This window comes from Oryctolagus cuniculus, chromosome 18 (genome assembly GCF_964237555.1).
Source record: "Oryctolagus cuniculus chromosome 18, mOryCun1.1, whole genome shotgun sequence".
Classification (NCBI taxonomy): Eukaryota; Metazoa; Chordata; class Mammalia; order Lagomorpha; family Leporidae; genus Oryctolagus; species Oryctolagus cuniculus.
The window spans coordinates 68095092-68120433 of NC_091449.1; the positions used below are offsets into that span (position 1 = coordinate 68095092).

General features: G+C 60.9%; 1 protein-coding gene across 3 annotated transcripts in view; it reads right to left on the reverse strand.

The window, feature by feature from the left end:
* Window positions 1–921: 921 nt before the first annotated feature.
* Window positions 922–25342, reverse strand: part of KLHDC4 (kelch domain containing 4) — a 41579-nt gene continuing 17158 nt past the window's right edge. For all 3 annotated transcript variants that reach the window (XM_070061890.1, XM_070061889.1, XM_070061891.1), the window contains 7 exons: window positions 19928–20020; window positions 14405–14564; window positions 6569–6644; window positions 4574–4782; window positions 3286–3694; window positions 2528–2638; window positions 922–1257 (listed from right to left, as the gene is read on the reverse strand). In XM_070061890.1, coding sequence (XP_069917991.1) covers window positions 1157–1257; window positions 2528–2638; window positions 3286–3694; window positions 4574–4782; window positions 6569–6644; window positions 14405–14564; window positions 19928–20020 — 1159 coding nt within the window. In that variant the 3' untranslated portion in view covers window positions 922–1156. The remainder of the gene's footprint in view (window positions 1258–2527; window positions 2639–3285; window positions 3695–4573; window positions 4783–6568; window positions 6645–14404; window positions 14565–19927; window positions 20021–25342) is intronic.

Consider the following 25342-nt stretch of genomic DNA (forward strand, 5'->3'; position numbering starts at 1 on the left):
CAGAGGCCGCCGGGCCCGCGGCCCCCACGACGCCTTCACCTGGCTTCTCAGCCATCCTGAGCAGGGTGGCCAGCTCAGCCGGAGTGCCACCCAGAGCCCCTGGCGGGCCAGCGCTCCAGGGAAAGCCAAACTCAATCCCCCACCCGCCCCACCGCACACAAACCACACACACGGCCGGAGCCACACGGCGGCCGCCACTGGCTCTGCGGAGCACCAAACTGGCAGCCTCCCTTGAGCCGCACGCAGAGCCCTCCTGCCTCTGGGCGCTGTCGGGTCCCGGGAGAGGGCCCGGCGGTCAGGGCTGCTGGAGCCCGGGGCCGCGCCAGGCCTGCCCAGAGGCACGGAGCGGCTGCAAAAGCTGCAGGCACCTTCAGCGCTGAGGCCTGCGGCTGGGGAAGTGACGGGCTGCTCCCAGCCAGCTGTGGCTCAAGCCCCCCACCCCCAACTTCCAGGCGGTGGTCATGGTGTGTGAGGGAAGTAAGAGCTATCCTCACTGATGAAGCACTGAACATGAAGCGGGGGACTGCGTGAACTCGAACCCCAACTTCTGGCCCCAATCACGCAAACAGAAACCAGGGTTCTGCCGTTCCCAGGCACCGTCACTCCCAGGCCCCCACAGCGATGGGGCAACGGGTGCCCTGCGTGGTGGGCAGGCGGCGCTGGGCGGAGGACGGCACAGGCCTTGCGGGTCAGCTTCCCTTCCTCCCCGCGTGCCCACGGGCTAAGCTAGAACAGGTGCAGCACAGGAGCTGCACTCCACCCAGGCGGCAAAGACCTCCACCCCGAGACCCAGAGTGAGCCCCGACAGGGCCGAGAACCGAGACAGTGCCGCGGGCCCTGGGCTGCCCTCGGCACCACAGCAGCAATGCCCCGCTCAACCACGTGCCCTGGCGGAGCCGTGGAAGGAAAAGGCCCACAACACGCAGCTCAGCCGCTTTTATTAGAGCAGAAACACTGGCTGTGCCGGGCCGGGCACGGACGATGAGCCGTGCCGCTCCCTCAGGTCCAGCTTTACCTCGATGACACCGGGACGCCCAGGGGACTCAGCCGCACCTCAGTCAGTGTCACGTGGGGCCTTTAACTGCATCCTCAGCTTCCGCCACGGCCCAGGCGTGCAGCACGGCCCTGTGCAGTGAGGGCCATGGCCCGGCGGCCTTCACCTGGCGCCGCAGGGAGCCGGCGATCTCCCTTCCGCCGGGCGTTGCGCCGCGTGCTGTCCGCGTCCTCTCTCTGTCGCCACCTCTGAGTGCAGGGGCTCTTCTCACAGGCCGAGAAAGAAACAGCGTCAGCAGGGAAGGCCTGGGCAGGCGCTCGCCTACACCACAGCCCCAGCACGTGGCCAGGCACGCTCTGGAGGGCCATGGGCTGAGAACTGAAGCCCGGGCCGGCTGTCGTGGCGCAGCAGGACAGGCCGCTGCCTGGGATGCACACACCCCTGTCGGAGAGCAGCTTCGAGCCCCGGCTCCACTGCCAATCTGACTTCCTGCTAATGCTCCTGGGAAAGCAGCGGGCGATGGGCCACGTGTCTGGGTTCCTGCCACCCACGAGGGAGAGAACTGAGCTCCAAGCTCCTGGGTTCGCCTCGCCCAGCCCGGGCTATTGGACGCATCTGGGCAGTGAAGCGGAGATGGATGATCTCTGTCACTCTGCCATTCAGATCAATCTTTTTTTTTTTTAACAAGTAAAAATTTAAAACTTAGGCTTGGGACAGACGATGTGGCACGCGAGATTAGGCTGCCACTAGCGACACCACAACCCATGCCACGGTGCTGGTTCCGATCCTGGCTCCTCTGCTTCTGACCCAGCTCCTGGCTGTGCGCCCTGGGAGGCAGGGGATGAAGGCCAAGTACACGGGATCCTGCCCCCATGAGGGAGACCCAGGTGGAGCTCCTGGCTATGTGCACCCTGGGAGGCAGGGGATGAAGGCCAAGTACACGGGATCCTGCCCCCCATGAGGGAGACCCAGGTGGAGCTCCTGGCTCCTGGCTTCGGCCTGGCCCAGCCTTGGCTGTTTGGGGTTTTTTGGGGAGGGAATCAGCGGAAGGAAGCTATCTACATATTTCCCTGCCACTCTGCCTTTCAAATAAGTAAAAAGAAGATTTATTTTATTTATTTGAAAGGCAGAGTGACAGAGAGAGGGAGAGACAGAGAGAGAGCTCTTGCATCTGCGGGTTCATTCCTCAAATGGTGGCAAAAGCCAGGGCTGGGCCAGGACGAAGCCAGGAGCTTCTGGTCTCCCACGTGGGTGCGGGCCCCAGCATTCGGGCGTCTCCACTGCTCTCCCAGGTGCACTAGCGGGAGCTGGATGGGAGTGGAGGAGTCAGGACTGAACCAGCACCGGTCTCCCACGTGGGATCCGAGCACTGCAGGCCGGCCCCAGCTTTAAAAACCTCCACTGCCTAAAGAGGGCGTCTGCAAAACGACACCCAATTTTACTAAACAAGTGATGAAGATACAAAGCCTCTCTCAACAGAGAGGCCAGGGAGGGTGCTGGCCTGTGTCCAGCCCCCATCCATCTGCCACTCACCTTCCTCCTCCTCTTCCTCTCCACTGTTCTCGTCCTCGTCCGAACCATCTGCACTCTCGGCTTCCTCACTGTCCTCGTCCGAGTCCGTCTCCTCCAGCCACTCCTGAGTTTCTTTAAGACCAGAGCAGACACACAGGTTCCTAGTGTGCCAGGACGCCAGGGATGCTGCCCAGCGGTGCTGCGCCACTTCCTCGGAGGCTGCCTCTTCCTGTCCGCGATCCGTGTGTGCCAACAACTCCAGCCCTTGGCAAAGACACAGTCTGCAAGCCCCGGTCTTAGAGCAGACGGGGAACAGTGGCAGGCTGGACGAGCCCCGCGTGGCACGCCTGCTGGACACAGGGCGCCAGTGCAAGCCCGTGCCTGCGCTGCAGCCTCGGCTCGCGGGCCGCTGCTCCTGTTGACGGCGTCAGTCCTGCCCCGGCGGCAGGCGCCCTGAACGGCAGGCTCTGGGTCACTTCCCATCTCAGCTCTTAAAGGCACAGTCCAGCAGCAGCTGAGGATGACAGCCGCGAAGCTGGCGTCGGAGCGAGCGGGGAGACGGCTGCGATGGGGGCCCGGAGGCCTGGGCACTGTGGACCAGCACTGGCCTTGCCCCGCAGCAGCGGGCACAGAAAGGCCGGAGCAGGGCCCTTGCTGGCACACAAACTGCTGTGCCCCCGGCAGCTCGGGCAGACGCCACCGAGCCTGGCTTCCTACCACCACCACCACCACCACCACCACCACCACCACCACCACCACCACCCCTGCCACCAGCTTACCCGGGTCCACGTCCACCAGGACCTTCCACTCCTCCATCCTGTGCAGGTCCAGGCAGTACAGGTCCCCGAGGGTGACCTGGCGGTCACCAGCCTCAAACATGCCCCCGTAGAGGTACAGCAGCCCATGCTTCACAGCCAGCATGGCGTGGGAGCGTGGGCTGGGCCCGACCTCAGGCCCGCCGGCCGCCTCAGCCCCGTCCCGATCTTCGTCCTCCTCCTGGGGCTGTCCCACCGGGCCCGGGGCCGCGACCATCTGCTTGATGGTGACCACGGTCCCATCCTCGGTCACCACCTCGCTGACCACCTCCAGGGGCTGCGGGGCACTGGCTCCCCGGCTCTCCGGCTCACAGGCCCCTGCCAGGTCCTCCTTCTTGCCCCGCCTCCGTTTCCTCTTCTCTGATTTGGGGCCCTATCGACAGAACAAGCACGGGCAGTGAGCTGGACAGCAGCCCTGACAGGCGGATCTCAGGACGCAGGAGACGCCATGCGCTCAGCCCTGGGTGGGGAACCCTGCACCTCACACGGGGCGACAGGACGGCCCTGGGGACGCCAGGCAGTGCTCTGCCCTCAGTGGAGAGGCCTGTCCTGAGGAGGTCCATCCACCCCCAACTGCTGCAGAGCCAAGACGCTGCCACACCGGTACCCTCCGCTGTCAGCAAGAGGACGAGGCAGGCCGCAACCCCGCCCAGCAGTGGACCTGCTCCTGCCCAGCACGTCACGAGGGCCCTCCTGTCAGGGCACTGCCTCCCACTCCAGGGCAGAGCAGGTCAGGCCCCTGCCATCCCGGGTCCCCTCCTGCCTCTCGTGAGATGGCCCCAGCCACACCTTCCCCAACTTCCCAGCCATCACCGCCATGCCCGAGACAACGAGGGCCCCTCGGCCTCTAAGCCTGGGCCACAGTGGACTTGACCCCCCCACCCCCCCAGGAACGCGCAGAGGCCCCGCGATCGCAGCCCAGAACTGCGACTGCACCGCTCCCAGACGCTGCACGTGGGCAATTCCCCGCGGGCCTGATGGCCGCCAGAGGCCCCGGGCAACCGGCTTCACTTTCTTGCCGGCAGGGACCCTCAACCACACCCTGTGTGGGCAGAGCAGCTGGGGAGGCTCCGAGCTCATGCCGGGCAAGCTGAGGGCTATGGCAGGGACGGGGATCCACCCCCCACCCCAGGAGCGTAAGGCTCCAGGCCACAGGCCCCTGGCTAAGGAGCAGGCAGCGCTGCCGTGCCAGGGCCTGAGGGCTCGGGGCCCCGTGGAGCCATGGGACGCACAGCCCTCAGGGCCTAGCTACCTTCAGCTGCCCCGCAAACCAGCGGTTCCTGGTGGCGTCGTAGAAGTGCAGGTCATTGAAGAAGTCGCCCTCCAGGCGCTCCTCCTCTTCCTCGTCACACACCCCCCCGAAGAGCAGCGTCTGCTGATTTGGGGCCACAGCCACTGAGAAGCCAGACCTCGGGCTGGGCTTGACTCCGGAGGGGTGAATGCGGGCCCACGTCCACTTTCCTGTGGGAGGCAGGAAGACGGTGAGGGCCGCGAACAGGCCGAGGTCAAGGTCAAGGGGCCAGGCCCACCGCGCCCCCTTCCTGAAGGCTGCCTGTCAGCCCCACACTGCTCCACCAGGGCCGGACCCAGACGCGGCTGGGAGGCGGCCCCTCAGCCAGGAGCAGGCAGCGCGCAGGGGAGGCCTGAGAGGCCGTCCTGAGGTGCAGCCCCTGACCAGGGAGCAGGCAAAGCCCCGGGCGCGGCCCCTCTGCCCTGCTTCTGGGCCCCGTCCCAGACCCCCGCGAGGTCTCTGTTGTTTCTCCTCGGCCGTGCTCCAGTGCGTGGCAGCTCCCAAGGTCACCTGCGAGGCTGTGGGACAATCTCCCACCACATCCAGAACACTGAGACCAACACACACTCAAGAAACACGTTTCAAACAGCTTGGGGTGGGGGTGGGGCTGGAGGTGCAGAAGCCAAACCACGGCGTGGGCCGCCCCAGCCCACCTGGGAGCTCAGGTGCGAGGCCCGGCTGCTGCCCCTGGGAAGGAGGCAGGAGGTGGCTCGGGTACCTGGGCCCTCACTTGGGCGTGGCCCAGCCCCGGCCGTGTGCACACGGGGAGCGAGCGACCCGGCAGATGAGGCTCTCCTTTTCTTTCTTCCCTCCTTCTCTTTTAAACGGATGAAAATAAACATTTTTTAAGAAAACCTAATGGCAAGCAGTGCTGTCCAGCAGCACACAGCCAAGCCACCAACAGGCCGTGCGTCAGCTCCTTACAACGTCACCCCAGCACCCCAGGAGCCAGGGAAGGAGGAGACGCCAGAGCACCACACACAGGCCAGGACCCACGTGCTTCCAGCCCCACCAGCACGTGTGCTCACACGGCACGACGTCGCCCTGCCACCCGAGGCAGCCCAGCCACCAGCTTCCATCTCGATGAGCCCCACCCAGGTCACACCCGTCCTCCTGGGAAGCACCGGCACAGGCATCCGAGCCCCGGCTGCAGGAGCCTTCAGCAGGGCAGTGGTACGGCGGTACGCGGCCCCGGCGTCATAGCGGCCGGCCTCGCCCTATTTGACAAACCAGACATGGCCGGTAGGAGAGGCCCCTCGCTCCCCACCCCCCGGGCCACACCTAGGCAGGGCTCCTGTGACGTCGGGGGCCTTGAGAGCCTCTGAAAGGCCGCTACCGAGAAACAGCCAGTTACTCGAAGCCCGGCTCCACGCAGGAGCACAGAACACCACAGAGCGCCTGGGCCGTCCAGGGTCAGGCTAAGGCCTCACCCACGGTAACCCCACTTCGGCTTTTAAAGAAGCCCACGAGACCATCACCGCTGCCCTGCATCCCACTAGGAAACGGCGTCCTCAGGCCCGTCAGTGCCGGTGCTGGGGGCGCAGCAGCCGCGAGGCGCCGAGGCTGCTGGCAGAGCTGCACCCAGCGCCGACTCCGCCCTGGCTCCTCGGGGCAGGGGCCCACAGCATCCTGGGCACGTGTCCTGGAACTCCCCTGTCCACACACGAGCCCTTGCCTGGCCAGGCTCTGGCCTGCCGACTCTCCAGAGCCCTGCCCTGCGTGCTACTGCTCTCACGAAGATCACCCGTGGAGGCCACCTGCACTGCCCAGGGCACACCCGTAGGCCACTTCTGTGCAGACAGGCAGGCACTTAGGGAAACGCACCCCTGGACGAGCAGGCTGGCCCCCAGCTCCAGGCAGTGTGCAGCCAGTCCCCACCCGTCCACCAGAGCAGGGCGGGGGCCTCCCCTCTGCCCCGGATGAGGCAGAGGCCAGCCCCCTGTGCCGTGCCAGTACCTTCTCTCCCGTCCTCGGGCTTCAGCAGGAACATGTCTGAGTGCTGGGTGCCGTGGTCCACGTCCTTCTTGACTCTCTACAAGACAAACGGAGTCGCGTGAGAACCGTGCTGCCACAGCCCCCAAGCCTGCGGGCGCCCCGGGAGGACCAGGAGGGCCCACGTCAAGGAGATGCCGAGAGGTGACAGCTCCAAGGTGCTGCCAGCCGCTCCTCCTGGTACCCCAGCAGGTGTGATTCATCAACTAGAACGGGTGAACCTCAAAGTCTGCCATTCCAGTGACCATCGACCATCAGGGACGGAACACTCCAGAACTCGGCTGCTGCGTAGAAGGGGCTGTGCCGGGAGCCGCCCGGGACGTGGGGCTCGCCCACTTGAACTCCTGTGTTCTCCAGTCCCATCGTCCTTCCAACGGCTCCAGCCTCGCACAGCGATCTGCAGGTGCCACTCACTGCCCACTTAGGCTGTCCTGGGCCTTGAAAACAACAAAAGCCACTTCTCTTCCCCTTGGTCTTCTGCTTCAGTGGGTCTCAGCACCCCCACCCGTCTTCTGTGATGCCCATGTGCCAAGGCACCCGGGGCGTCCGGGAAGGACTCGGAGAACGCTGGCCCGGGGTGGGGAGCACGGCCGTCCCCTCGAATGCCTCCCTGTGTTTGCACCATGAACTCCAAGTGGAGGGGGGGGACATCTACCACACCTCCCAGATGCGCTTGGAGGCCAGGCTCACCAGGCTGAAGCCAGGAGCTCCACCCTGGCCTCCCGTGTGGGTGCTAAGGACCCAGGTACTTGGGCCATCTCCTGCTGCCTCCCAGGCCCAACAGCAGGTAGCTGGATTAGAACCCAAGGAAGGGGCTGGTGCTGTAGCACAGCAGGTTAAAGCCTTGGCCTGCAGGGCCGGCATCCCATATGGGTGCCAGTTCGAGTCCCCGCTGCTCCACTTCCAATCCAGCTCTCTGCTGTGGCCTGGGAAAGCAGTAGAAGACGGCCAAGTCCTTGGGCCCCTGCACCCACGTGGGAGACCCAGAAGGAGCTCCTGGCTCTTAGCTTCACATCAGCTCAGCTCTGCCCATTGTGGCCATTTGGGAAATGAACCAGAGGTTGGAAGACCTCTCTCTGTGATTCTGTCTTTCAAATAAATAAAACTTAAAATCTGGAAAAAAAAAAAAAAAAAAAAAAAAGGCAGCAGCAGCAGCAGCAGCCAGGGAAGGCCCCGGAGGTGATGCACCCTAGATGGTGCCCGACTCACCACAAAGACCCCAGCTGGGATCACCCCTCAGGGCTTTCACTGTGAAGTCACCGTCCCTCTCCACCGGGCCCTACTCATACGGGCGGGGGGACACTCGCCTCCCCCAGTCCCCTCCTGGGAGGAACAGCACTCGAGCCAGAGGGTCACTCCTCAGGCCACGCTCCTCCTGGCCCTGCCCCCACAGCCCCACTCTGCTGCACGTGGCTGCCGTGTGACCCGGGCAGGGCTCCTATGCCGCACACCCTTCCTACCGACCACCACGGCTCCACCCTGGCTCTGCAGCTCATCTGGACACGTGCGCACTCCACTAGACTAGAAAGGAAACGACGCAGGAAACCAGAGGTGTCGCGCCTCACCCAGAGCCTCCGCGCCGTGACAAGGCCACTCTGCTCTCTAGGCATGAGCCCCCGAGGCAGCTCAGGTGAGGCGTCCGGAGGCTACAGGCACACGCTCAGAGACGAGTCCTCCGGCCCAGCACCAGCGGTGTCTCCACAACACCCCCGGCTGAGACACGGCAGCCAGAGCAGCCGAGATGGGAGGCTGGGAGACACTGGCTACCCACGATGCTCCCCAGAGCGTCTGACCACCTGCCTCGGCCACACGTGCCCTGGCGGCAGGCCCGCTCACCTGGCTCCAGGACCTGTCATCTGCTCGGCTGGTCCCAGGGCCGGGCAGCGACTGCCAGGCAGGGGGCGGCACTAAGGGAGCAGGGCCTCAAGGCAGCAGGACGGGCCCAGGCTGCTGCTGCTGCCCCCGGGGCCTCCCCACGGTCACCACCAGGGGGCAGAGACGGGCTCCACAGAAAGCAGTTTCAACTCGGCCAAGAAGCAGAATGACAGGAGGAGGCTGCAGAGGAGAAGCCGCCCTCACTGATCCGGCCACGGCCTCAGCGACACCTCAAAACCAGACCCGCCATGCGACTGCCCCTCCTGAGGGCTCCAGCGGCCCCAAGGACCTGCACGTGCTGTGGGCGGTGCACAGAGCAGGAGGGGCCCCAGCCGCTGGCTGTGTCCCCTCGGGACGGCTTCCTGATAAAGGCCCTAAGACCCTCTGTGCGGAGCCCTGGGACCACCTCCTGGGGAGCTGCTCAGCCTGACCTTCTAAATAAGCCTTGATGGGCTTTATCTGTTTCTGCTGATGAATTAGAAAAATGAAGGCCATGTCCCCGCAGCTGCGAGACCAACCACGCGCAAGGACCAGAGAGGAGAAGGGCGTCCCCACCCGTTTCTCCTGCAACAGTCGCGGCAGGCCCCCACAGGAAACCCAGCACGGACGCGCCCACTGCTCAGGCGCACCCAGGGGCGGAAGGGGGTTTCCCCTGGTGTCCAGGGCGCAGCGGCTGGCTCCCGACACAGCCAGCGACACCTGCTTCCTTGCACACGGCACAAGGCCGAAAGGAGGAAATGCAAATGTCTGCAACGGTGACAGCAAAGTCTACAAGCATCTCAGGGAGGAGCTGCCTGAACAGCCGCGCAGCAGGACGGGCGCAGCTGCTCAGCGCACCTGCAGCAGGTGGCTCTCGCTCAGCGGCACCGGCCAGAAATCCCTGGCAATAGACAGGCAGGGAAGCCCAAAGTACTCAGAAATCACACAACACTCTTAAGTAAGCCACAGTTCAAAACAAGAAACGGAGGGGCAATCACAAAATACGAATATTCCTAACTTGCTGATAAAATTCAGAGTGTCATTCAAACAACCTGCATTAGGAGAATCTCTGACTTCAAACACTTGCACTCAAAAAGGACCTGACACTGGCTCAGGGCGGGCGCTGTGGCACAGAGGGCGAAGCACGCCTCACAGCAGGGTGCCCCCTTCCAGTTCCGGCTGCTCCACACTTCGTCCAGCACCTGGACACCAGCCTCCCACGGGGCAGATCCAAGCGCAATTCCTGCCTCCTGGACTCCTGGCCAGCCCTGGCTGTAGCAGGCACGTGGGGAGTGAACCAGTGGATGGAGGATCTCTCTCTCTCTCTGCTTCCAAGCCCGTCCCTCAGAGGTGGCCACAGGAAGGGAGGCGGAAGCTCCTCAGACTGGACACACGCTCACCACTACCAGGAGAACACCGGCGAGGCCGCAGCCCCACAGCTTTAAAACAGAAGCGAACACTCCAACGATTCTCCACCGACAAATCTGGCGACAAGACGAACCAGGCAGCTCACTTAAAAACCTGGCCAGTCCCAAACCCACTGAAGAAACGGCACAGTCAGCACACGCCTCTGGATAGAGACCTTCCAGGCAGCTGGCTGCAACGGTGAACGCCATGGGGCACCCAGGGAATCAGCACCAGCCACCTGACAGCTCTGTCCCCACAGGACCCCCGCCCACCCAGGGAATCAGCACCAGCCACCTGACAGCTCTGTCCTGACACAGGACCCCCACCCACCCAGGGAATCAGCACCAGCCACCTGACAGCTCTGTCCTGACACAGGACCCCCGCCCACCCAGGGAATCAGCACCAGCCACCTGACAGCTCTGTCCTGACACAGGACCCCCGCCCACCCAGGGAATCAGCACCAGCCACCTGACAGCTCTGTCCCCACAGGACCCCACCCACCCAGGGAATCAGCACCAGCCACCTGACAGCTCTGTCCTGACACAGGACCCCCACCCACCCAGGGAATCAGCACCAGCCACCTGACAGCTCTGTCCTGACACAGGACCCCCGCCCACCCAGGGAATCAGCACCAGCCACCTGACAGCTCTGTCCTGACACAGGACCCCCGCCCACCCAGGGAATCAGCACCAGCCACCTGACAGCTCTGTCCCCACAGGACCCCACCCACCCAGGGAATCAGCACCAGTACCTGACAGCTCTGTCCCCACAGGACCCCCACCTACCCAGGGAATCAGCACCAGCCACCTGACAGCTCTGTCCCCACAGGACCCCACCCACCCAGGGAATCAGCACCAGCCACCTGACAGCTCTGTCCTGACACAGGACCCCCACCTACCCTCGTGGGAGGCAAGGAGAGCCCAGTGAGTCCTGCCAGGAGCATCAGAGACACCCCCAGGGCAGGCCCTCACTCAAAACACCAGCGGCCCCAGACGGCAGTACCATGGACCAAGGAGGGCCGTCACACCAGCACAAGCTCCGCCTACCGTGGGGAAAGCAGCCAGGGTAAAGACCAGCCAGCACACTGCCGACCCTCTCGGGAAAGGCAGACAACAGACGCGGCATGGTTCAAGATGAATTCCCAGCACGGACCTTGGGGCCTGCAGGACGTCTGTGCTCGGAGCAGCAGCGCCATGGCGTGGGGCTGAGGGCGCAGTTTGGAACGCATGGCTGCCATACTGGAGGGCTTGGGGTCGAGTGCTGCTCTACGTCTGTCCCAGCTTCTTGCCAGTGCAGGTGATGATTCGAGTACTTGGCTCCCTGCCACCCATGTGGGAGACCCAGAGTGCGTTCCAACTCCTAGCTGTGGCTTGGCCAGCCCTGCCTGCTGTGGGTATTTGAGGAGTGAACTGGTGGATGGAAGATGTCCCCCTGTCACTCTGCCTTTTAAATAAATCAACAGAGCGTGGCACGGTGCCCAGCTCCTCCTAAGGTGGAGAATGGCCTGACGTCCACCCTGTGCATCTGTGTGCTGTGCCGAGGCCTGGCCAGCAAAGCTCACAACCACAAGGAAGCTGTCTCTGCACACTGCTCTCAAGGCCACAAGACCACAACCTACACGGTGAACACACGCACGGTAAAATGTGCTTGCACTGGCAGCAACCAACTGGAAGGTGCTACGCCCATCAAGTCCTCTCACATCTGCATCCACAGGCACAAACCTAACCAAACGGGCATAAGACACAGCCACAAGAAACTAAAGAAAACCAAAACAAATGAAGACGGTCAGTGTTCGACAACTGGGAGCGTAGACATCCAGGCCCCACAGCCACGCACAGTTCTCAGACAGCCCTGGCCTCCACTCCCAGCAGGCTGCAGGGTGCTGTCTGTCCTGACCACCACTCCCGGGGCAGAGACCGACAGACCGACACTCAGCATTCCGAAGAAAGGCTAAGAGCCTGGAACAGCGGGACACAGAGAGGCTGGCTGGCTTCCCTGCCCAACTCAAGACGTCGCATCAGAGACTACGGGGGCCAGTGTCCATGCACGGCAGGAAGACGGGCAGAGAACCCAGACACTGACCAACACTTCATCTGCCTTTCACACTGGTCGCCAGAGCACCCACGGGGAAAGGTGACAGCAAGCGGCCCTGGAATAAATTACCGTCTCCAGGGCAGACCCAGGCAGCTCAGCGCCTCCCTGTGCTACCCATGGAGATGAGCTCGAGGCAGCCTACTGACCACAGAGCTAAAGCCAGACGCCTGGAGAGAGAAATCTCCATCACTCCAAGTACAAGGTCTCCTCAGGCAGAACAATCATTAGAAGGCAAGGGGCCGGCGCTGCAGCTCACTAGGCTAATCCTCCGCCTGTGGCGCTGGCACACCGGGTTCTAGTCCCGGTCGGGGCGCCGGATTCTGTCCCGGTTGCCCCTCTTCCAGTCCAGCTCTCTGCTGTGGCCCGGGAGGGCAGTGGAGGATGGCCCAGGTCCTTGGGCCCTGCACCCTCATGGGAGACCAGGAGAAGCACCTGGCTCCTGGCTTCAGATCGGCGCAGCGCACCAGCCGTAGCGGCCATTTGGGGGGTGAACCAACGGAAGGAAGACCTTTCTCTGTGTCAATAACTCTGCCTGTCCAAAAAAAAAAAAAAAAAAAGGAGGAGGAGGAGGAGGAGGAGGAGGAGGAGGAGGCAAGGGCCTCTGAAACCTGGCTGCCAGCTGGGAGGAGAGACTGACACACACCCCCCGTAAAGGACCCCTGCAATCCAGGAACAAAAACACAGCCCACTGAGCACAGCCAGAGACAGGAAGACACACCGTCGACCAACAAGTGCCTCACATCAGCAGAGATCGGAAAACCATGAATGCGAGCCACAGGGAGAAGCTCACTGCCACAGGACGGCCAACGCGCACACGGAACAGGGTGTGGAGCCAGCGGACACTCAGGGACCTTCTGTGCAACCTTCTGTGCCTCCCCCTGCGGCGCCGGCACACCGGGTCCTAGTCCCAGTCGGGGCGCCGGATCCTGTCCCGGATGCCCCTCTTCCAGGCCAGCTCTCTGCTGTGGCCCGGGAGTGCAGTGGAGGATGGCCCAAGTGCTTGGGCCCTGCACCCCATGGGAGACCAGGAGAAGCACCTGGCTCCTGCCTTCAGATCGGTGCAGCGCCAGCCGTAGCGGCCATTTGGGGGGGTGAACCAACTGAAGGAAGACCTTTCTCTCTCTTGCACACGCACATGGGGCCTGTGGGGCCGCTCCTCGGTGTTCACCGGCAGACAAAGCTGCAGCCACGCAGAGGCCTGGAGCAAAGTGCACGCAACAGGCAGAGGCTGGCCACGGCCCGGGTGCGGCCCAGGAAGGGCGCCTGCCGAAGCCTGCCATGGAGCAATCACACACAAGTCAGGACAGATGTGTTCCACAGACCACACGTGTTCCACAGACCACACGTGTTCCACACAGACGACGTGTTCCACAGACGTGTTCCACAGACCACACGTGTTCCACAGACCACACGTGTTCCACACAGACGACGTGTTCCACAGACCACACGTGTTCCACAGACCACACGTGTTCCAGACGACATGTTAAACACAGATGACATGTTCCACGGTCCACACGTGTTCCAGATGACGTATTCCACAGATGACGTGTTCCAGACCACACGTGTCCCACAGATGACGTGTTCCACAGACGACATGTGTTAAACACAGACGACATGTTCCATGGACCACACGCTGGACCCCACGTCCATCATCAACTCCCTCACAGGCAAACCCAACACAACAGAAAACCACAACAGCAACTGCCCCTGAGCTGCGGCCTGGGCTGACTGTGCGTCTGTGACAGCCACCAGCAAACACCCAACAGGAGGCTGGGTTTACACCAGCGCACACCTCAACCTCTACGTCTGAGTTCAGGCCCAAGTTCAGACTGTGCCACACTGAGGTCCCCCGACAGTGAGGACCCACACACAGCACTGCCCACGCTCAGTCCCCGACAGTGAGGACCCACACACAGCACTGCCCACGCTCAGTCCCCGACAGTGGGGAACCACACACAGCACTGCCCCCGCTCAGTCCCCGACAGTGGGGAACTACGAGGTAGTCACTGCCCACGCTCAGTCCCCGACAGTGGGGAACCACACACAGCACTGCCCACGCTCAGTCCCCGACAGTGGGGAACCACACACAGCACTGCCCACGCTCAGTCCCCGACAGTGGGGAACTACGTGGGGAACTACGAGGTAGTCACTGCCTGCTCGGAGAGCACTCAGTGGTGAGAAACCACCAGCAATGACCACCCTCAGCTCAGGGTCCTGGGTGGCAGAATCCACACAGCAGTCCGCCCCTGGCTTAGGAACAAAGACCACCCAAAGGCAGAACCACTCCTCCTACAGGGCTCCAGGGGACGCGGGTCAGAGGTGGGGTGCTCTGTAACACCCTAGAACGTGCAAGGAGAACACAGGGACACCACTTCCCACCAACACCACGAGACTGCTGAACCTGCAGATGGCAGCCTCCTGCCTGGCCCACGTCCCAGCTCTCACCTGCTTCGAGTAGCCCCCATAGACGACAATGCCGCCCTGGGGGGTGACGGACATCTGGCAGCCTGACCTGGGCGAGGGCCCAGTTCCGGAAGGGCACAGCTTGCTCCACGTGAAGGTGTCCAGATTAAAGGCATACACGTCGTTGTAGTAGATGTAGTCCCTAGTCAGACAAAGAATACAAGCCACCAGGGTCGGTGACAACGGGAAGACACAGCGACAGGAGGACAAAGTCTGCGGTGCTAGTGGGGAGCCTGGTGGTTAAGATGCTGGGGGCCATGGCCCCACCCTGAGACAGTGGCTGGATTCCAGGATTCCTGTAACCCAACCCAGGGAGGCAACAGTGGGGGCCACTGGGAGACACGGCTGGCACTCCCAGCTCCCGGCTTCCGCCTGGCCCAGGCCCACCCGCTGTGGAGTGGGGGCCACTGGGAGACACGGCTGGCACTCCCAGCTCCCGGCTTCCGCCTGGCCCAGGCCCACCCGCTGTGGAGTGAGGGCCACTGGGAGACCCGGCTGGCACTCCCAGCTTCAGCCTGGCCCAGGCCCACCTGCTGTGGAGTGGGGGCCACTGGGAGACACGGCTGGCACTCCCAGCTTCAGCCTGGCCCAGGCCCACCCGCTGTGGAGTGGGGGCCACTGGGAGACCCGGCTAGCACTCCCAGCTTCAGCCTGGCCCAGGCCCACCCGCTGTGGAGTGGGGGCCACTGGGAGACCCGGCTAGCACTCCCAGCTTCAGCCTGGCCCAGGCCCACCTGCTGTGGAGTGGGGGCCACTGGGAGACACGGCTGGCACTCCCAGCTCCCGGCTTCCGCCTGGCCCAGGCCCACCCGCTGTGGAGTGGGGGCCACTGGGAGACCTGGCTGGCACTCCCAGCTTCAGCCTGGCCCAGGCCCACCCGCTGTGGAGTGGGGGCCACTGGGAGACACGGCTGGCACTCCCAGCTTCAGCCTGGCCCAGGCCCACCTGCTGTGGAGTGGGGGCCACTGGGAGACACAGCTGGCACTCCCAGCTCCCGGCTTCCGCCTGGCCCAGGCCCACCTGCTGTGGAGTGGGGGCCACTGGGAGACACGGCTGGCACTCCCAGCTCCCGGCTTCCGCCTGGCCCAGGCCCACCTGCTGTGGAGTGGGGGCCACTGGGAGACACGGCTGGCACTCCCAGCTCCAGGCTTCAGCCTGGCCCAGGCCCACCTGCTGTGGAAATCTGGGGAAGAAACCAGCGCACAGGAGAACTCTTATCTTCTTGCTTCTCTCTTCCTCTTAAAAGAATTTTTAAATAACTTAAAAAATTAAAAAGTAAACCTGATTTAAATTAAAGGCAAGCTTTCTATCATTTTTCTAAGTTATCTGTTTAAACTCACATGAAAGGCGGCAAGCACGTGCAAGCCTGCACTGGCAAACTAACAACCGCGCTCGCTCACGGGGGCGAGACCTGAACCCGCAGTCCCGCGGTCCTCACTACCGACAGAGCCGCAGCCTGCAGAACGACGCTGGGACTCCCCGGGCGCGACTGCCGACAGCAGGGAGGCACATGACGTCAGTGCATCAACAGAACACACCCACAGGGTGCCAACAGGCCAGACCGCGGACAGGACTGGAGGGACGGCAAGGGGCCAGAGCGAAGCAGAGCCCACGTGTGCCCCAGCACAGCAGGCCAGGGCGGCGTCCTGAGGCTCCCCAAGGCCGTGCTCTGCGACGCACGCCAGAGGACTCGGGCTCTAAGGGCACTCAAGAAAGGCGCCAGCACACGGGCCGCGGGACTCGGCTGTCCCAGGGAGACGCACAGAGCACATGGCTGCCGCCGAGACAAGGAAACAGACCACTCTGTTCACGCTGCACCCGAAACACCCCAAGTCTGGGCTCGGGGCAAACCCACACAGAGCCCACAGCCACGCAGAACAGCCACACGGCCGGCCTGCACTCTGCTGAGCTCACCCAGTGCCACAGGCTTGCCAGTGTCATGAAGACATTTATTTACTTCAGACGTCGAGTTACAGAGACAGGGAGGGACAGAGATCTTCCATCTGCTGGTTCATTTCCCAAATAGCCACAACAGCCAGATCTGGGCCAGTCCAGAGCAAGGAGCCAGGAGCTTCTCCGGGTCTCCCATGTGGGTGCAGGGCCTAAGCACTGGAGCCATCTTCCACTGCTTTCCCAGGCCATAAAGACAGATGGATCGGAAGAGCAACGGCCAGGACACAAACTGGTGCCCATACGGGATGCCGGCGCCACAGGCAGAGGCCTAGCTCACTATGCCACAGCGCTGGCCCCCGCTCCACGTCTGATCCAGCTCCCTGCTATTGCACCTGGGAAAGCAGTGGAGGATGACTAAAATGTTTGGGCCCTGTACGCACATGGGAGACCCGGATGGAGTTCTAGGCTTCCGGCTTTGGACTGGCCCAGCTATCTGGGAACTGAACCAGTTCTCCGTGTCTCTTCCTCTCTGTCTTTCCCAATCTGTAACTGCCTTTCAGATAAGTAAGTCTTTCAGAAGGAAGAGAGGCAACTGGCCCGCAGAGCGCCGCTCGTGCCCCCGCACTTCTTCCAGGACGCGCACTGCTCACCCACAGCCGAGGGCCTGTCGGAAAACCGCTTTGAAAGCCTCGCTGCGTTCCGTGCTGCTCGGGCTCAGCTTCACACTGCAAATTCTCAGTAAAGAAACCCTGTCGTGCATGTAGATCAACAGCAAATGCTCTGAGGACAACTCGGGAAAGCTGGCATTTAAAGGTCAGGCTCGTGTTTAACAGACGGTGACTGCACGTCTTCCAGGAGCTTCGTATTTTCTGTTTGAAATATTCCCTCAATAATTTTAAGATAACAGCTGCTTTGCAAAACACTGATCTGGGCAGTGGGTTAATCCTCCGCCTGCAGCGCCGGCATCCCATACAGGCACCGCTTCCTGTCCTGGCCGCTCCTCTTCCGACCCAGCTCTCTGCTATGGCCTGGGAAAACAGCAGAAGATGGCCCAAGCACTTGGGCCCCTGCACCGACGTGGGAGACCCAGGGAAAGCTCCAGGCTCCTGGCTTCGGATCAGCCCAGCTCCAGCCGTTGTGGGCACTTAGGGGAGTGAACCAGCGGATGGAAGACATTTCTGTCTCTCCTTCTGTCTGTAACTCTACCTCTCAGATAAAAATAAAAACAAAAACAAAAACCTGTGGCACTGGGTGAGTTTAGCAGAGAGTAGGCCAGCCTTGTGGCTGCTCTGCGTGGCTGTGGGCACTGTGTGGGTTTGCTCCCATACGGGCACTGGCTTGTGTCCCGGCTGCTTCTCTTCCGATCCAGCTCTCTGCTATGGCCTGGGAAAGCAGTCGGAGATGGCCCAAGTCCTTAGGTCCCTGCACCCACATGGGAGACCCAGAAGAAGCTCCTGGCTCAGATCGGTCCAGCTCCAGCCGCTGCGGCCACTTGAGGAGTGAATCAGCAGACAGAAGACCTCTGTCTGCCTCTGCCTCTCTGTAACCCTGGCCTTTCAAATAAATGAATAAATCTTTTTAAAAAGAGAAACACTGATCCTAAGACAGCTGGAAGTTTAAACCACTGCAGCTTTGACCTACAGTTGCAAAGCCTGGAGTGCCCACCGTACCACAGGCCCGAGTGAGTGCACTGACGCACTGTGCCTGCGTCCTGACAGCTGCTCCTCACGCCACACGCCTGTCCCCTTGTCATCTGTCAGCACATAATGCCTGTCTCTTTCTCACGTGTCAAGTCCTCAAGAAGTCCAAACTCCTCCAAAATCAACACTCAACCAAGCACCTGGTGGCAGAAAGAGGCACACCGACGGAGAGCAGAGAAAGGACCCCGGCCAACCACGGCCGACAAGGCCGACCATGGCCGACCACGGCCGACCACGGCCGACCAGCGGTGTCGGGACGGCTCTGCTGCTCCTCACCTTCAACCTGAGACGGTCGTCCGCGCCACTGCAGCCTGGTCTTGGCAAAGTGCAGAAACACTTGCTACACTACCCAACAACACACAACGGCAGGACACTGCCCACCCAGGCGGGAGCCTTCAAGGATATAAACGTGTTCCTTATTTAAAGTGAATTACACTCTTCAGTCACTCCCTCAAGAAGCACTTCAGAGTTCAGATCTCCTGGGCCTGGTGTGGCACGGCGGTTAAGCCGCCCTTCAACACCAGAATCCTGTACTGCCGCGCTGTTTGAGGACCCACTGCTCCTCTTCCAATCCAGCTCCCTGCTAATGCCAAGAACAGGCCCACCCCCACGGTGGGAGACCTCTGCGTGGAAGTCTAGGCTCCTGGCTTCAGCACGGGGTGTTGCAAGCATCTGGGGAGGTACTCACAGGGTGACAGATCTCCCTCTCTCACCCTGCCCCTCTGTCACTCTGCCTTCCAAATAAATAAATCTTTAAAAAACAAAGTGTGAACTCAGATCCCATGACGAAAAGCCGAAGTCTGAAATGCACCCAAACTGGCCCTCTATCTCAGCCCTCCTCACCCCAGCACCGCCCTCCTCATTCACCCCCAGCACCGCCCTCCTCACCCCAGCACCGCCCTCCTCACCCCAGCACCGCCCTCCTCATTCACCCCAGCACTGCCCTCCTCATTCACCCCAGGACCACCCTCCTCATTCACCCCCAGGACCACCCTCCTCACCCCAGCACCGCCCTCCTCCCTCACCCCAGCACCACCCTCCTCACCCCAGGACCACCCTCCTCATTCACCCCCAGCACCGCCCTCCTCACCCCAGGACCACCCTCCTCACCCCAGCACCGCCCTCCTCATTCACCCCAGCACCGCCCTCCTCACTCAACCCCCAGCACCGCCCTCCTCACCCCAGCACCGCCCTCCTCATTCACCCCAGCACCGCCCTCCTCATTCACCCCAGCACCGCCCTCCTCATTCACCCCAGCACCGCCCTCCTCACCCCAGCACCGCCCTCCTCATTCACACCCCAGCACCGCCTGAATGCATTTTTGTGGACCAAGAGTTACCAGAAAAAAGCCTGTGCAGGTGGATTCACAATGTGAAAGTGTGTGTGTGGTGCCACCCCAAGGAGAAATGAACTTCTGCGATGTTTCACCAGAAACAAACAAGGGGGCAGGTGGGGCCCTGAACGACAGCCACCTCTTGGACACGTTTGGGACGTGGGCAGTCACTGCTCTCCCCAGCAAGGTCTTCACGGGGGTCCACAGGAGGCTCCCCGGCGAGCAGCACCGGCGTCACCAGGGAACTTAGGGAAGTGCAGAGTCTAGGCCACCTCCAGGCCCACTGAGCCCGAGCTGGGCAATCAGTTTCAATGAGCCTGACCCCAGCTCAGGGCCTGAGTCCCACCTCAGACAGGACCCTTGTTCAGCTACGATTGAGAACGTCAAGGAGAAAGCAGAGCCGCGAGGCCCTCCCAAGTGCACAGCCCAAGTCCAGGGCCTGGGTGGCTGCCAGGCTGCCCCGCAGGAAGCCGGCCTCGGGCGGGGCGGGCATCACCCTCCTGGGCACGCACACATCCTCCCCCAGGAAGTCCACCCCGCTCTGCCCCAGCAGAGAAACATTTTCCTGATCACACCAACCTTGCACTCTCATGGAAGCCACCGAAAAGGATCAGGTGCCTCTTCCAGGCAACCATCCGATGTCCGCTCCGACCCGATGGACCCCCTGGGGCTCTAAAAGGAAGGGAAAAGATTAAAAAGGTGTTGAATCTCTCGTCGTTTTTACTTTTTTAACTGTTGTAAAATCTTTTTTTTAAATAAAGATTTATTTATTGAAAGGCAGAGTTACAGAGAGAGAGGTAGAGACAAAGAGAAGGGGTCTTCCATCTGCTGGTTCATTCCCCCAGTGGCTACAACGACCAGGGCTGGGCCAGGCCAAAGCCAGAAGCTTCTTCAAGGTCTCCCACGTGGATGCAGGGGCCCAAGGACTTAGGCCATCCTCCGCTGCTTTTCCCAGGTGCATTGGCAGGGAGCTAGATCAGAAGTGGAACAGCTGGGACTTGACCGGGTGCCCACATGGGATGCTGGTACTACAGGCCTGGGCTTTAACCCGCTGCACCACAGCGTCAGCCCCCATAACATCTTTTTATTTATTGGACAGTCAGAGACAGAGACCGACAAAGTGAGCTCCAGTCCATTTGTTCACTTCCTTAATGCCCCCAGTAGCCGGGACAGGAGCCAGGAGCCGAGACCTCGTCCAGGTCTCACAGGTGAACGCTAAGACCCCAATCAGCTGAGCCCTCACCGCTGGCTCCCAAGGTCTGCACCAGCAGGAAGTGGCACGGAGGAGCCGGAGTCAGGACCAGCCAGGCACTTGGTCTGGGCGCCTGTGCCTTCACCATCAGGCTAACACGCCCACTTTCCAGTCACTTCTCAAAAAGAATTTTCATGCTGATTTCTGTTTTACAAGCACTTACAAAGCCATTCTGTTAAAAGAGTATAGCTACTTTAAAACTTCTAGAAGAAAACAAGATAAAGTTTCTATACTCCCAGAGCTAAGGATTCTCTTAGCAAGCACAAGACAAACCAGAACCCATCAACATAGGAAATCTCGAAACACCACTCACAAGTAAGACAGGATGGGGCAGCGCTGTGGCGCAGCAGGTAAAGCCGCTGCCTGCAGTGCCGGCTTCCCATCTGGGCGCTGGTTTGGATCTAGGCTGCTCCACTTCAGATTCAGCTCTCTGCTATTGGCCCCTGCATCTGCGTGGGAGACCTGGAAGAAGCTCCTGGCTTCGGATTGGCGCAGTTCCAGCCGCTGCAGCCAACTGGAGAGTGAACCAGTGGATGGAAGACTTCTCTCTCTCTGCTTCTCCTTCTCTTTGTGTAACTCTTTTTTTTTTTTTTTTTTTTTTTTGGCAGGTAGAATTACAGAAAGTGAGAGAGACAGAAAGGTAGGTCTTCTTTCCGATGGTTCACTCCCCAAATGGCCCCCACAGCTGGTGCTGCGCCGATCCGAAGCCAGGAGCCGGGTGCTTCCTCCTGGTCTCCCATGGGGTGCAGGGCCCAAGCACTTGGGCCATCCCCCACTGCCTTCCCGGGCCACAGTAGAGAGCTGGACTGGAAGAGGAGCGACCGGGACTAGAACCTGGTGCCCATATGGGATGCCGGCACCGCAGCTGAGGATTAACCAAGTGAGCCACAGCGCCAGCCCCATGTAACTCTTTCAAATAAATAAATCTAAAAATAAATAAAAAAAGTAAGAAAGTCAAAAAGTCAAAAAAAGTAAAAAGTCAGAGATGGGGAGAAAACAGTTTCACACACAACTGACAAAGACTCGTACCCAGAATGTACAAAGACTCCTACCTCACCAGTAATACAGACAATTCAATGAAAATACAGACAAAAGCTTTGAACAGAAAGTCAGATACCAGAGAGTGGAAAAAAAACAAAATGGATAAAAATATGAAAATATGTTCAACAGCCCCTCTCAGGGATGTACAAACTGGAACCACGATGGGGAGGGAGGCGGTTGCACGGGGGTCAAGACACCACCTGCAGCCCCTCCTCTCCAGGCAGGGCGCTGGGTGCGATGCCCGGCCCTTCCTCTGCCGACCCAGCATCCTGCTGGTGTGCACCCTGGGAGGCAGCAGGTATGTGGGTCCCTGCCACCCCCATGGAAGATCTAGAATGAGCTCCCCTCGCCTGGCCAGCCCCAGCTGCTGGTGTCTGGGGAGTGAGCACTCTCTCCCCCTCCTTTTTGTGATACTCTTTCAAATAAAATAAAAATAAGTTAAAGACTTTTTAAACCACAGTGAGTTCCCACCATATGTTATCAGAGCACCTAAAACAAAGACGCCAGAGATGACGGAGACATGGCACAAATGGAGCCCATGGCACCGGTCAGAATGAGAAACGCTACAGCCTGGCCTCACGCCAGCCTCTCACCACAGGAAACATGGACTCAGTGCTGCACACGTGCTTGGCGATCTCTGAGACCCCTCCGAGACAGGGAACACAGCAACACGCTCAGAGAATCCGCACGCACTTCAGAAGTTTATCACAACTGTCGAAACGAAAAGCAAGGGGCAGGCTAGGAGACCCCCGACTCCAGGCAGCAGCAGTGAACACAGCCTGAACCACACGCTCAGTACGCACTTCTGCAACACAGGTTCTACCTTGCCATTTATTTGCAGGCATGCTAAACCACTTCCCCCAAAACTCACTTGCAGGGTTGATATAAAACCCCACAAAGGGTGGGCACCCTAAAAAGCACACCCACACACATAATCTCAGAATGAAAAGGGAGCTGAGCCTACCCACTCCAAACCCCTCCCTGCTCCCAGATCCCCGGTCGGGGAGTCAGCACACGTCACCAAGGGGGCGCAGGGTCCTTCCCCTGCTCCAATCCGGAGTGAGCCCGGTGCTTCCGATCTTCCCTCCAAGGCGACATCACACTCTGCTACTGTCCCTTTCAATGCGCCACTCGCTTGATCACCACGCTGTCCAGAGAAAGCCAGCGGAGGCCACCAGCACCTTTCTCTAGTGACTCAGCCTCCAGGCCTAGCCTTCTCGGCGGCCTCGGCGCACGCAGGTGCCTGCCGGGGTTGCAGCTCCCCCGCTGCTCTGATCTCTCAGCAAGTCATACCTTGGCCCTAGATCCACGTGCGCCCTGCGAGGGAGAGGTAGCCCACTCGAATCCCATCTAGCTGCATTTGGTTCACGGAAATACGTTAGTCTTGCATGCACTCACAAATTTAACAGCCACACAAGCTCGCCAAAAATCCCAATTTCAAACACTGTGACATGGCTTAAAAGGAGGCTCAAGGAATCCCAGGACCCCCTGCCCACAGTGCGAGCTGTGAAAATCCCCAGGATCGTGCTGGGGCCCACCCGGCTGCCCACCTGCACGGGGAAGCCATCTGCACGAGCTGCCTTCCCAGCGCTAGCAGACAATTCATCCACCATGCCCTCTCCACCGGAGCCAGGAAACAGAAGCCACACACCCAAGCCTGCACAGGAGCTTGCACGAGAAGAAACCCACCACCTGTGTCGGCAGAGGCAAACTGCTATTCTGCGAAGCTTCCTCACCTACGACTTCACGACTGCGTGTGCTGGGGATGGGAGGGCACAGTGACAGCGGCGTGAGCCCCGGCCTGCTACACGGCGTCCCACATCAGGGTGCCTCACTTCCGATCCAGCTCCCGCGATGCACCCGGGGAAGCAGCGGAGCACGCTACCTGATGTCCCCCTCCCTCACCGGATCTCCACAGCAGGAGGGACTGGTGCCGGCTGAAGCCAGGAGCTGGGAGTCACACCCATGTCTCCCATGTGGGGGCAATAACCCAGCTAGCTGGACACTCACTGCTGCCACCCTGCCCACTCCAGAGTCAGGACCCCTGTGGCTCCAACAGAGAATCCCACCCGGCTGAGGAAGGCATGGAGCAGACACTTCACGTGTGTGGCAGCAGCCAGGCAAGGCACCACCGTCTCTGTAACTGGAATGGAAAATCTCTCTTCAAGAAGATTCCACTCCCCTCTAAAGAAATAAAACCACGGGGAAAAGCCCACGTGTATCTGAAACTCCACCAGGCTCTGCCAGTGCTGACCTCCAAACAAGGAATCTGACAAACCAGCAGGTCCCACTGTCAGAGGCCTGCACGCGGCACAAATCCACCAGTGTAGTGCCGGGCACCCCCACAGGCGAGCAGCCAGGTGGGGTCCCACGGCTCTCCCAGGACCCCGGGCTGGCATGTGCACAAGACCCGCAGGCTGCCCAGTGCCAGCTCCAGAGGCTCTGCAGGCGGTGGCTTCACCTGCTACGTCACAGCACCAGCCCCAAACGCCACGCTCAAAAGAAGCACTTTCGGGGCTAGCGCTGTGGCGTGGCAGGTGGAAAAACATATGTGTCCCATATGTTAGGAACAAGCAGCCCACAGGAGGGAAGCCTCTCTAAACCACAAGAGGTGCGGGTCCCCGATGGCGGCGCTCCGCCTCCCCTGCCTTCCCCACCCTGGCCCCTCTCAATCCCAGTCCTTCACGTGGGAAACTGATCCTGCGAAGGAGTGGAAAACGCTAAGAACCACGTGCAGAGGCAGGATCTGAACAGCGCAGCCACACTCAGGACGCCACGCCCCCACTGGAGAGCCCGGCTCAAGTCCTGGCTGCTAGCTTCCCATCCGGCTTCCTGCAGGTGGACTCCTGAGAGGCACGATGCGCAAAGTACGTACTCGGTGCCTGTCACTCACACGAGACCAGGACTGCGTTCCAAGTCCCGGCTTCGACCGGGACTGCCCTGGCTGTTGTGGGCATTTGGGGGGCGAACCAGCAGACGGAAGTGCGTGCTCACTCACTCGCGCTCTCTCCCTCCCTCCCTCCCTGTCCTCTGCCTTTCAAATGAAATGAAAATGACTTAAAAAGCGAATGCACCGCGTGGGGTCAGAACTCCTGTGCTTCTCCAGCGATCTGAGCCACGGAGTCATCACCAGAAACAGAAGTCCATCTTAGTTTTGCCTTTACAATTTCCTTACCTCGTCTCAAAGATCTGCTTTTAAAATTAAAGAGGAGAATGCACCAGCAGTTCTCTCTCAGGAGCGGCCATTACGTCAGCACGCCAGTAACCGAGTCCCTTAGAGCAGCGCCCCTCGGCCTGGCCCTGACGTCCGCAGTCCCACTGCACTCTCCTCCGCGCTCAGACACGTGGGCTGAGCACTGCCAGACAAGCGAGGTAACGCTCGCACGCGGAGGCATCAGTAAATTGCAAAAGCAACACCCACGCTGTTTTAACCGCTCCGGATCCAAGAGGCACTGAACGCGAGTCTCCCTTCTTCAAAGGCGCAGCTCACTGTGTCCAGGTCAGGGAACAGCACTCAAGACCAGCACGCCACCCACCAGAGGCCCAGCACCAGAGGACCAGGACCATGGACACGTTCCCCACCTTAGGCCTGCTGAATGGACGGACCTCCGGCACGGGGAAGGCTGGGGTGTCCGCTACATGACCGCCAGAGGTGCCCTCTCCAGGCTGGCGGCACTGCGGGTCACTGTGCCAGAGGCCAG